This window comes from Hypomesus transpacificus, chromosome 26, assembly GCF_021917145.1.
Source record: "Hypomesus transpacificus isolate Combined female chromosome 26, fHypTra1, whole genome shotgun sequence".
Taxonomy (NCBI): Eukaryota; Metazoa; Chordata; class Actinopteri; order Osmeriformes; family Osmeridae; genus Hypomesus; species Hypomesus transpacificus.
Genome location: NC_061085.1, coordinates 3,046,275 through 3,057,562, shown reverse-complemented (window position 1 = coordinate 3,057,562; position 11,288 = coordinate 3,046,275). Strand labels below are relative to the sequence as shown.

At 40.4% G+C, this 11,288-nt stretch overlaps 2 protein-coding genes across 7 annotated transcripts in view; one reads left to right on the top strand and one right to left on the bottom strand.

The window, feature by feature from the left end:
* Positions 1-366: 366 nt before the first annotated feature.
* guk1b (guanylate kinase 1b) lies at positions 367-7,304 on the top strand. Its single transcript, XM_047049435.1, has 8 exons — positions 367-461; positions 1,962-2,077; positions 2,412-2,453; positions 5,066-5,162; positions 5,629-5,767; positions 5,918-6,002; positions 6,189-6,274; positions 6,403-7,304. The coding sequence occupies exons 2-8, from the start codon at positions 1,966-1,968 to the stop codon at positions 6,436-6,438; spliced, it is 597 nt and encodes a 198-aa protein (XP_046905391.1). The 5' UTR covers positions 367-461; positions 1,962-1,965; the 3' UTR covers positions 6,439-7,304.
* Positions 7,304-11,288, bottom strand: part of obscna (obscurin, cytoskeletal calmodulin and titin-interacting RhoGEF a) — a 47,466-nt gene continuing 43,481 nt past the window's right edge. For 4 of the 6 annotated variants that reach the window (XM_047049429.1, XM_047049428.1, XM_047049433.1 and 1 more), the window contains 8 exons: positions 10,950-11,117; positions 10,735-10,840; positions 10,017-10,256; positions 8,951-9,174; positions 8,843-8,857; positions 8,486-8,582; positions 8,235-8,384; positions 7,304-8,035 (listed from right to left, as the gene is read on the bottom strand). In XM_047049429.1, coding sequence (XP_046905385.1) covers positions 7,855-8,035; positions 8,235-8,384; positions 8,486-8,582; positions 8,843-8,857; positions 8,951-9,174; positions 10,017-10,256; positions 10,735-10,840; positions 10,950-11,117 — 1,181 coding nt within the window. In that variant the 3' untranslated portion in view covers positions 7,304-7,854. The remainder of the gene's footprint in view (positions 8,036-8,234; positions 8,385-8,485; positions 8,583-8,842; positions 8,858-8,950; positions 9,175-10,016; positions 10,257-10,734; positions 10,841-10,949; positions 11,118-11,288) is intronic. The other 2 variants (XM_047049430.1, XM_047049431.1) reach the window with 2 other exon arrangements.

Here is an 11,288-nt window from a genome sequence, read left to right as displayed (position 1 = left end):
CACATGCCGGCTGGGCCAAGTGTGTATTGATCCATCTGTTGAGAATTTCTACTTTAATAAACAGGCCACAGAAGCTAAGTGTAGAGCACTGTACTATATTAAACAGACCAGAGAAGCTTTGAGTAAGCCCTTAAAGAGGCATCTGGTCACATGACCTGAGGTCCTTAACCTGCTATCTGTTTGGATGCTGCAAGTAAACAGAGATATAATGCAAGCAGATGATTGGTTGATGAGCTGAAGGGAGGAGGTGGTAATTGAACCTGGCAGCAAGATGTCTCTGTGAATCAGTGAGACACACATTCCCTCTCTCCCTCTCTCTCTCTCTTTCTCACACACACACACATACACACACGCACATACACTTGACAGAACACACTGTTGGAGTCACTGACTAACCCTGATTAAGGACTTTTTCATCACTCAGAGACATTTTTTGACCAGACAACCCACACAAAAGAAAGGTAAGAACTTCTGAATGTATTTGTGTTGTGAATAAAGTAATACAAAGCTAATACCAAAGTTTTCCTAATATGTACTTTCACACAGTACGTACAATGGGTTGGTATTTGTGTTTAGTTTATCTTGGTTTCAAATGTTGAGCATTCAATGTCACTGAAAATGATGTGATTGTATGCCACCTCATTTTATAGAGATGCTATGGGATAGGACACCCATAGATAGCACCAAACAAAGAACAATAATATGTTATTTTTAACAAGTTACATATTTCCAGTGCTAAAGACTTGTACAACAGATAGTGTGTTGCAACACCTTTGTATAATCAATTACTGAAAATACTTCAATAGACTTCTACTTCATATTATAAATTATCCTAATAGCACAGTAATCACATGATGCAGATTTATTTAACATTGTTCCAGCCAAATTAATTTTGCATCAGTACAAGCAGGTCTCAGGTCACCCCACCCAGGTTTGGCCTTGATTCTGGGTAATCCTCCTGCTTGACCTACTGTGACTTCATTAAAGGACATTTTAAATGCAACCCTTGATTGACCCTCTCTGTGCCACCCTATTTGTGGACAGTGCCAACCTACCTTATACAATGCAGTCTAAAACTGTAATTCTAACCAGGTCATAAAATCTGCCAGAAAAGTGTCCCACAAGTATTACGGAAATTGTTTCCTGACGCGTCTGATCAAATTTGATTCGTTTTCAAATTAGACCAATAGCACCCTCTGTCCATAACGTTGTCAGTGGTCACAAGTGGCAGTGTTTAAATCTGTCATGTCTTGGCTTTCCTCCGTGGTTTTAATGATGTGGTCACATAAAAGCCTTATTCCTGAATATGGTCAGGAGACATGGTGGTTTAGAGTAGCTAATTCCTTGGATCAGCAGATTAGCATTAGTATCTGAATTTAAAGGGCTGGCTGGCAATCCAAGCTCTCATCTTGGATTGGCTTTTCTGTGTAAAGTGTGCCAGAAACCAAATTAATTTAGACAGAAGAGGGATTCTTTGAAGGTCATGACAAGGAATGAAGGTTGTTCAATCCCCTTTACTCTGTACTCCAAAGTACAGGGTTCAGTTACAGTTACAGTTCAATAGACGTGTGCACCATTAGCATGTAATATTGCTACAATCAGGCAATACGATAATAAGATGGGTGAGCTATGCAAGTTTTCTGACTTTACTGGGGTGATCTAAAAGGACTGATACAGTATGATCAGGCCTTTTGTCACAACATGACCTGTCAGAGACCGTTAAGCATCAATGAGTCTATAGTGTGCTACCCACCTAATACACCACTCCCACAAAATAAAAAAAGATTTGAGATTAACATGATCTCCAATTGCTGTTTGCATTAAGCAACTATGGCAGTATACCAAATACTTTTGTTGAATTACACTGTTCATGTTTTTCTGTTACATTGTTCATAATTCTACTATCTCTCTATTCCTAATCTCGTATTTAATTTTTCTCTCTTCTCCCTTTTCTGTCTCAGTGCTATGTCAGGACCGAGGCCTGTGGTTTTGAGTGGCCCTTCTGGGGCAGGTAAAAGTACCCTGCTGAAGAAGCTGCTGAAGGATTATGAAGGAGTCTTTGGCTTCAGTGTGTCACGTATGTTTGTGTGTCTGCTTCCTTTTGGCTTCTGTCCTAGTACTTCCTGTCTGGAAAGGATGTCAGGCAGTTTGGTATTTGATACTGTCTGAGCTTAATTTAATCCAACCCAGTTTTTGTCGTACAGTGCCATATACAGTGGCATATCCTTTACCTAGCTCAGTAATAGAACAAATCAAAGTAGCCAAATCTGGAAGACTAAAGCATTAATTTGAAATGACAAATCAGTGGTATTTCTTACAACCCTATTACTTAAATGTAAAGATTACTAGATTTTCCTGAAACTGTAGTGGGAAAAAATTGCATTTAATGTTCACTGAATGTATCCTTCCAGATACAACAAGAAATCCCCGTCCAGGGGAGGAAGATGGCAAAGGTACAGTATGGCTGTCCTCACTATCACAGCACTCAAGTCTGCACACAGAGAATATCTCTGTGCATGAAGCTAGTCTTTCAACTTAATAAATACAAGACCTGGAGCAACTTATTTTCCGTCATGCAACCAGGGTTGTTGAATATTATTTTGGAGTAGGTAGACTTTTGTATGGCTTTAAGAAAGGTCTAACTGCTGTCTATTTTAAATTAACAACCAGTCTAGCAATTGGAATTGGAATGAAACAGTAAACAGATGTGGAGGTACATATTTTATATATAATACAACCCTTAAATGAATGACTTATTGGAACCAATCTGTTAGACACTAACCATTCCATGATGTTCTATAGGTCTAAAATTGAAAAGGTGTTGTGTCTTATGACATTTTATCAAACACTTAATGCTGTCTTTAATGCACATTAGACAAATACATAAACTGCTTTACAATAAGGGGAACATTGATTTTAGCATTTTGCATTTAAAATCATTGTAATTTTGAATTAATAAATTGTTGTGCAAAATGGAATTCTCCCTTGCAGTTTATATCTTAAAACCAGAGTTCTTCAAAACATGAAATCCATGTGCTGAAAAGAAGCTATCGAGATTTGTGAGAAGGGATCATACAGACATCAAAAGCCCATGGATGTGTTCTACAGTTCACTGGTGACCAATGTGTTGAATGCATAATGCAAAATGCATAGAACATTGACTGAAATATTTGTAGATAACGAGAGTAAGACATGGATTCCTCAAGTAAAGTACCAATGGCTTCACAATTAATTCTCAAATGCAACTTTGAGTGCTCCAGAGCATTTTATTTCAATATGAAATACCAATTTCAAAATTACCATTGGTGTTAAACACACATTTCATGAGATATTTATGGTATGCCAAATATGTAAATACTAAATACCATATATCACAGATCTTAAAATAAAAAAATCCTGGACACAAATGACCTTTATAATATACTGTTCACTGAGGAAATGTGAGTGAAATTGATTACTTGTCAAAAACTTACAATTCAAGAGGCAATGGATTTTCTCTTTAAATGTCATTTCATCCCTTGATCTTTCCTCTGCTTTGTCAGCACAGACCTCCAGTATTTCCCTTTATCCTTTTGTGCCCAAAACCATCTCCAAAGCCCCACCTTCCAGCTACTTGTCTGCTCAAACCCATACTGTACATACCAACCAACAATGAATCTACATTGCTTCTTACTCCCAAGTGAACTGCAGAGAACTCTCTAAAACAAAACAGGGGTAAACATCTTTCTCTGCCTTTTTGTTTTCTCCATAGGCTTGAACTGTCTCCCTTTTCTTCTGGGAGCTACGTTACTGCCCGTGGCAGATGTCTTATCCTCTGTCACATCCGAAGGTGTAGATATATATCCTCATTCTGTGTTCTCTCGAATCACAAAATACATAAATGTGACCTAAAAGTGATTCATAGTCCCAATTGCTAAGAGAGAGTTTGATGGGGGTTACTTTCATCATCCAGGAACATTGTTAAGAAATGTACTGTAGATGATTGTAGTTCTGAAGAAGTCTACATTTGACAGTCTTAGGAACTCAAAATGTCAGTTTGCACTTTGGAGTAACAAGCTTTGAAAATAGCCCCCTGTGATGCATCGCTAGTTGCTTCCTGTTCCTTAATTTCAAGAACTTTTAGTATTCCAAAAAACTTTAGCTTTTTCACATAGCCAGAACTAAATATACTCAACACACCATTAGCATTACAACAGTCATATTTAAAGGAATTTATACCTTTTTGATTCTGCTTATTGCCATCAATTGATACATTTATTTTAGATTTTTTCCATTTTGGAGCATACAGCTGCTTGAGTTGTTTAGATTACGAGCATTATTGCTCCTGGATGAAAACTACCGACTGAAGTTTATGCTTCTGAGTCCTCCTAAATAATGTTTTTGATGGAGATCTGTAAATTTCTAAACCATTTTGATCTCAGTTTATTGTGCATCCTATGTTTATCCTGCCATTCGCAGTAAGACAACTATCTTTAGTAGATATCTTATCTTTTGTTTATTTTTTATGACCTACTTCAGTCTGGAAGTCTTCCTCACAATGTTGTCATGCTAATGCGTGTGCTGATCTCAGTGTCTTTGGGAGACCTGTGGTTGTAGTTGTGGCAGTGACTTCTGTGTTGTGCCACAGCAGTAGATCCCTCGTGGTTGTCCATATTGACATACATATATGTGGCAGAATAGGACTAGTCTAATGGTAAAGACAACACAGCATGGTAGTTGCCAGTCAGCGTTTGCTTGCTCCCTCTCTCTCCTTTTTTCCCTCAGTTTTGAGTGAAATGAACATTGTTTAAGTAGATTTTAAATTAGAAAAAATAGCAGTTCAATTTTTGTCATTCCATTCATCTTTACTACACTCGCAACCTTTTTCTTTCTGTTGTGTGAATTATTTTACTTTTGTTCTGAGAATTTAGTGCATGATTTTATAGCACTTTTGTGGTGATACTCTTAAACATATTTCAGTAGCTCCACTACAGAAATAGTATATTTCTATTTTTGAGAGAAAAATATCAAAATATTTTTTCAATCTCAAAATCTTATTATGTTTTGTCCTTTGTACCACCTCCAGACTATCACTTCACAACCCGGGAGGCTATGCAAGAAGGTATTGACAAAGGGGATTTCATTGAGAATGCGGAATTTTCGGGAAACATGTATGGAACGAGGTAAAGTATAACACTTGATCCCCCAGACCATATTTTCTTGCAACACTTAAGTTAACATCCAAGTTCTTCTCCAGAAAATACATCTAGAGACATCTTAGACTGACCTTGAGGATAAAGTAGGTCAGTAGAGAGAGACTGAAAACAGACGGAGCTCTAAACTCCATTAGACAGAAAGGTAAAACAGAGCAGTTCACCACCTGGTGTTAAGTTTAATCTCTTCCCCGGTGCTCAAGATACACAGTCCTATAAGTAGAATCCATAACAATCCTCTTACCTTAGCCAAGTTCACTAAAATTACCATGAGAATTACAGGAAGAAGGGAGTGTTACTTTGTGAATCCATTGTTAAGTGCAAATTTGTCTTGTCTATCATAACCACATTACATTTTTACCTGCTCATAAAAACGTAAAAAGTATCCTAATGATTTCAAATCAAACTAAGAATCCAGTTAATGTTCTTTCAACAGTAAGTCTTCAGTAGAAGATGTACGGGCAAAGAACCTGATATGTATCCTAGATGTGGACATCCAGGGTGTCAGGAATATCAAGCAAACTGATCTGGATCCCATCTACGTTTCTATTCAGCCTCCCTCCATGGAAATCCTGGTGAGCAGTCCATCTAAATAAAATCACTGAAATTCCTCATTGAATATTTGACACTGCCGTTGACACCAATGGGATTCTATCATACAGTCGGGTTCCAATCCTCTCATATGACAATGTGAAAAGTAACTGTTCATCTACTGATTTTTTCAGGAGAAGCGTTTGCGGGACAGACAGACAGAGACGGAGGAGAGTTTACAGAAGAGGCTGGAGGCAGCAAGGATTGACATGGAAGAAAGTAAGTTCCCTTGCCTGGTGTGAAGAACATAGCAAATACTTATAGACATTTGGTTTGGTTAAAGAATACGATTTTTAGAAAAAGGCCTTGAGCTTGTACGTGAAGAAACACACTGTTATAGATGAATTGTGGCTTAATTTTCTTCCTTGTCCTAATTGTTTTTTGTTTATATTTGTTTTAACCCAGGCAATGAACCAGGAGTCTTTGACCTTGTCATTGTAAACGATGACTTGGATGAGGCCTATGAGAAGTTGAAAAATGTCCTCCTTGAGGTAAAGTGTGCAGTATCTGCACTGTATCTCAATCCATGAGTTGAAGTGGTGTCATATATTAATTACACATTAAGTGATCTTGAGGATGAATTTACACATTTTCACACACATAATCTCTGTCTCAACAGGAAATACAGAAAGTCCAGGAAGCCAACAAATCATAAGGGGGTGAGCAGTGATCGGCCTAATCCCATAAGGTCTCTCAAACGAGTAACACAGCCTTGAACTCTGGCATGAATAACACTATATTTTATGCTACATCACCATAAAGAAGCAATAAGCCCCCCTGATATCAGTTTATTTTAACCTTGTGAGAGTTGCTTGCCACAGAAACTGCTGTGGGCTAGTCAGAGGAACAGACACAAGGTATTTTGATTCTTTGATGCAGTTTTTTCTTTCTCTATATGGATTCTGGATAAAAGAATGGGGCACTTATAACTTTTGTTGTGTATGTAAGAAAAAATAGCCTTCTCTGCCAACTGGTTTTACTGTGATGTACTATAGACAGGTAGGAACCACTGCCAAAGCGAATACTAGACGTTTGTTTTGTCTTTATAATCCAAGGTTTAGAATTACATTTAGCTTGCCATGTTGGAAAGTTTTGTGGGGCTTTGTTTTGTGTTCAGACACAAGTGGACATACGTAAGACTAATCAACAGTAAAACAAAAGTTGGGCGTAAAACTGTCTTAGCTGTCAAATGTTGGACTAGATGTGTGAAACAGTTTTAATTTAAGATATATAATAATAAATCGATTTGTTTGTACCTGTCTTTTCTCAGTAGCAATGTGACTGACAATAAGCATCCACACATTCATAATATGATTATTATGTATTGAGTCTTATTTCACAGTAAGTTTCTGTACTTACAGCATGTGGTGTTTTACAGACTGGGGATAGACTGCATCTTAACACAACAGTCAGAGAACATACAGAGGTCAGGACTCCTCCACAATATAAGTAACTGTTGTGTGTATTGGTGCAAAATGGCATGTTTTGTATGTAAATGAAAGAGATCATTAAACAATGTGTAATTTCACCACTCTTTCTGTTTTATTTGGCTTTTGTTCAGTCCATTCATATTATATCATATACATATATTGCCTTTAGTAAGGTGCATGAATACTTAATCAATTATACGTATTGTCTATTTCTCAAAAAACATTTGTTCATATCCTCCTTTGTACACAATAAGACAGTTCATGTGAAATTCTTCAACAATGTTCACTCAAAATGTAATTTAGGACAAGAACATACGTGTGATGCTTAATCCCCTTGCTATTTTTCAAAACACAAGTCACATTTAGCATACGGGCTCTGTAAATAAATGAGCCAGAATTTTTTTTTAAGGCGAAAATGAACATCATTGTCCGAAACTCCATGAATTCTACCTCACACAAGCAACAGCATGGCACAGAATACTTCACATTTTCCCTGATATGATGTTAATAATTCAGTAAATGCACACCCAGATACAGTTTCCCTTGTAAGACACATCCCAGTTCTGCAATCAGGATATTATCTGATACATTTGTACACGTTTCCACACGACACATGTCAGTCTTTGTCTTTATCCTCTGAATCACTGAAAGAAGGGCCCCTGCAGCTTGGTGCGTACCTGGTCTCGTTTCGCCTCCCGCTCCTTGAGGTAGGTCTTCAGTTTGTCTGTGGAGAAGCACACCATGGAGTCCCTGGGTGTGGAGGGCATCCGCTCCCCACGCACCCACGGGTTCTGGAGACACTCTGCTGCCGTGGGTCTTCCCCTAAGAACAAACACGGCACAGGAGAACACTTCAAATGATTAAAAAAAATTGACTGTATGTGCCACTCACATCTTTTCTAATGATACTTATGTCATTCTCAATGACATTATTAATACTGTAACTGAGGATTGGTTTCAGAGCCTAAATGTTTAACAGGATGTAGTGTAGTGTTTGATGGCTCAGACGGGGAGGCATTCACCAAGCCTTGCTGTTCATGGTGTTCTTTAGGAAAGTGATGGCTCCCTCTGACAGGCCCGGGTAACAGCGGCTGAACTGGATCTTGCCCTTCCGGATGTTTCTGTCCCTTTCCCAGTTGAGGTCCGAGTGGAAAGGGCTGTCGGCACTCAACCTGGAACAGACGAAAGGCACTGAAACACAAATCCATTTGAAACCGTCTGGTGGGAATTGTGAAGAGAGATCAGTCTTCTCTCGTTTGTCTTTTGTACGTACATGATAAAAGTCAAAACTCCAACAGCCCAGATATCCGTCTCAGGTCCAACTCCATGGCCCTCCAGAATTTCCGGAGCTTTAGGAAGGACAATGTAAACTGACAAAACAGACAAGAAAACATTCTTCATAAAAAGGTTTTTTTTCTTCTTTTATTTTGTTGCTGGACTTGCATACAGATTACATCCCTGTAATTGATGGATACATCTGTTGTAATCATGCAAAGACTGGATCAGGAAATGACAAGCAAATCGTGTTTGTTATAGAGGTAGTACTGTAGGCTAGGAATGGTGAGTAAGTGAGCGAGGTTAGGTTCAGCTACGTATGGTCCATCCATCTGTCCCCTCCTCGCAGGTATACCTTTGCTGCGGTTTTCTGTTGAAGGCCGTGACAGCCACAAAACTCTTTAGTACATTAGAAATCCAACACAAAACAAAAGTAAAAAGTATGGTGGGCCTCCATCCATACCTTTGTTGTCAGACAGGCCTTGAATGTGTTCGATGTTGAGGGCCTGTCCAGGCGTGAAGGGCTGGGCAGACCCCAGGTCGATGATCTTCAGCATGTTGGAGCCAGTCACCACCATGTTGTCTGACTTCAGGTCCAGGTGGACAACTCTACGGCCGTGCAGGTAGTCCACGGCACTGAGGATCTGACACAGCAGCTCCACCACCTGCACCTCTGCGTACAGCTCTCTGGGGAGGGCAGGGGATAGAAGGAGCAGGAGAGAGAATCTGTATGGGGCGTCATCCATGCCCTGGTATATACATATATATATATATATATATATATGTATATATATGCAAAGGGCTCACTAGCGCCTGCATGATGATATCAAAACTCTGAACGCACGCAAGCAGTTTAGAGGCACTTACAATGGACACACATATTACACACATCACATAGGTGTCGCAGGTTGCAGTTACCTGCAGTTGGCCACAACTAAAAGACTTGGATGGAAGACAAATATAGCACGATGGAGTCCAGACATGGATTGTTTGTTTAAGCCTGTTAGCAACTGGAAACTAATGGCACAAAACATATTTTGAAACAGAGATCCCTTGATGTAGCCAAAAGAGCTAACACGTCTAGGCGGGAAGGTGTGTGCAGGTGTTGCTGCGCTGCGCTGATGCATAGTATGCGAAGCACAAATAACACCTGCCTGTATGCATGCCATCTATCAAACAGTTAGACATAGTGCTCATGTGGTATAGGTGTTGCATATATGTGGCGTATGTCAAGTTTAGTGTACACTACACACGCAATGTGCAAGCGTCTTCTAAATACGTGTGCATATCGCCAGCGCGACACCTACGTGACATGTGTGTAATGCCTGTGTGTCAAATGTAAGTGTATGTAAATTGCTTGCGTGCGTTCAGAGGTTTGATATCATTGCGCAGGCCTATGCAGGCGCTAGTGATCCCTTTGCATATAAACCAGTGACACGTATTACCCTCCTAATATGCGTGGGTGTGTGTATGTGGGGGGGGGGGTTATGCATGTTGTGTGTGTGTGTGTCTGCACGCATGTGTCTGACCTCTCCGCCAGGCTATGGAGCAACTCCTGGCCTGAGCACAGCTCTTCCACGAGGACCAGACAGCGCGAGGTGATGAAGGCCTTATGCAGCTGCACCAGGTGGGGGTGGCGCAGCCTCTTCAGCAGCTGGTACTCCCTCAGCACCAGCTGCCTCTGCTCTGGCCCGTACGGGGTGATTTTGGCTGCAAACAGCTGCCTGCTCTCCTCCTCCTGACACTGTGTCACCACGCTGAACCGACCCCTGGGAGACACAAACAGTAGGGGGGAGGTACGTAGAACTGAGATACAAGTTGAATCCCAGTCTGCATACTTTTACGTTCAGAAGGTATTACAACTGCGCTTGAATTGTTGAAAGCTGCAGGCGGTGTACATGAAAAGCGTCCCGTTTGGTACGTGCCAAAGTGGGTAATCCTAAACTGGTGCAGACAGGTTTGTATCAAAGGCCGGTTTATCCTCCCGCTTAACCTTGCAAGAAAGCTGGTTTTGCAAGATCACTACAATGCGAGAATCTATCTTGCCAAGCTCCAAGTTATTCGTTTGTGCCCAAACCACAGTAGTTTGGACCAACCAGCGTCCTATGAGGAACTACTGGCAGCTTTTTTGTATTATATATAGTATACTTCCTTTTCCAAACAGTCAAGACGACTTCCCATATGGATGTGTGACAAACCATCTTGTGAGTCAGGTTCATTCTCTTGGGCCAGGTGACTGTCGACTACCTGTTGATCTCCGAGAGAAAGGTGTAGGTCTTGTGGGACGGCTGACTTCCCGACCCTGCTGTCTTAGTCTCTGGAGACTCAGTCTGGATGAGGGGAATATGGCTCTCTACAGAAGAAATAAAATGGGATCATCTAGCCGCACGCAATTAAACACAGCACATTGCATGACACACAAACATTTAATCGAGAATGGAAGCAGCAGTATTTGGACTGGCCTTCAGGATGTGTAGCCATAACCACTGGCTGTGAGGAGTCGCTGAAGGGTCCAGTCCCTGTCTTGGTGATGTAGCCCACCCTGAAGATATAGCCGGCTCCCCTGGGTAAGCTTTTCACCACATAGCAGCTGTCTGTCACATCATCACACAGCACCTTCCAGTCCCCACCTGCAACAGCATGTTGTCACATCTGTTCCTTCCTTTGTCGATGTTTATAGCGTTTACACAACCCAAATCATGAAAGCAGACATGGAATGTTGCAATAAAGTAACCCACCTACCAATCTGTTGTGGAAAGCCTTGATTTAATTCTTATTCAACATTTAACAGTGTTTATGTG

Excerpts from the sequence above, each read along its gene's own strand:
- guk1b (XM_047049435.1), top strand. The coding sequence starts at position 1,966 with ATGTCAGGACCGAGGCCTGTGGTTTTGAGTGGCCCTTCTGGGGCAGGT. Across the intron at positions 2,454-5,065 it reads AGGGGAGGAAGATGGCAAAG|ACTATCACTTCACAACCCGG; the intron begins GTACAGTATGGC and ends TACCACCTCCAG. Across the intron at positions 5,163-5,628 it reads GGAAACATGTATGGAACGAG|TAAGTCTTCAGTAGAAGATG; the intron begins GTAAAGTATAAC and ends TTCTTTCAACAG.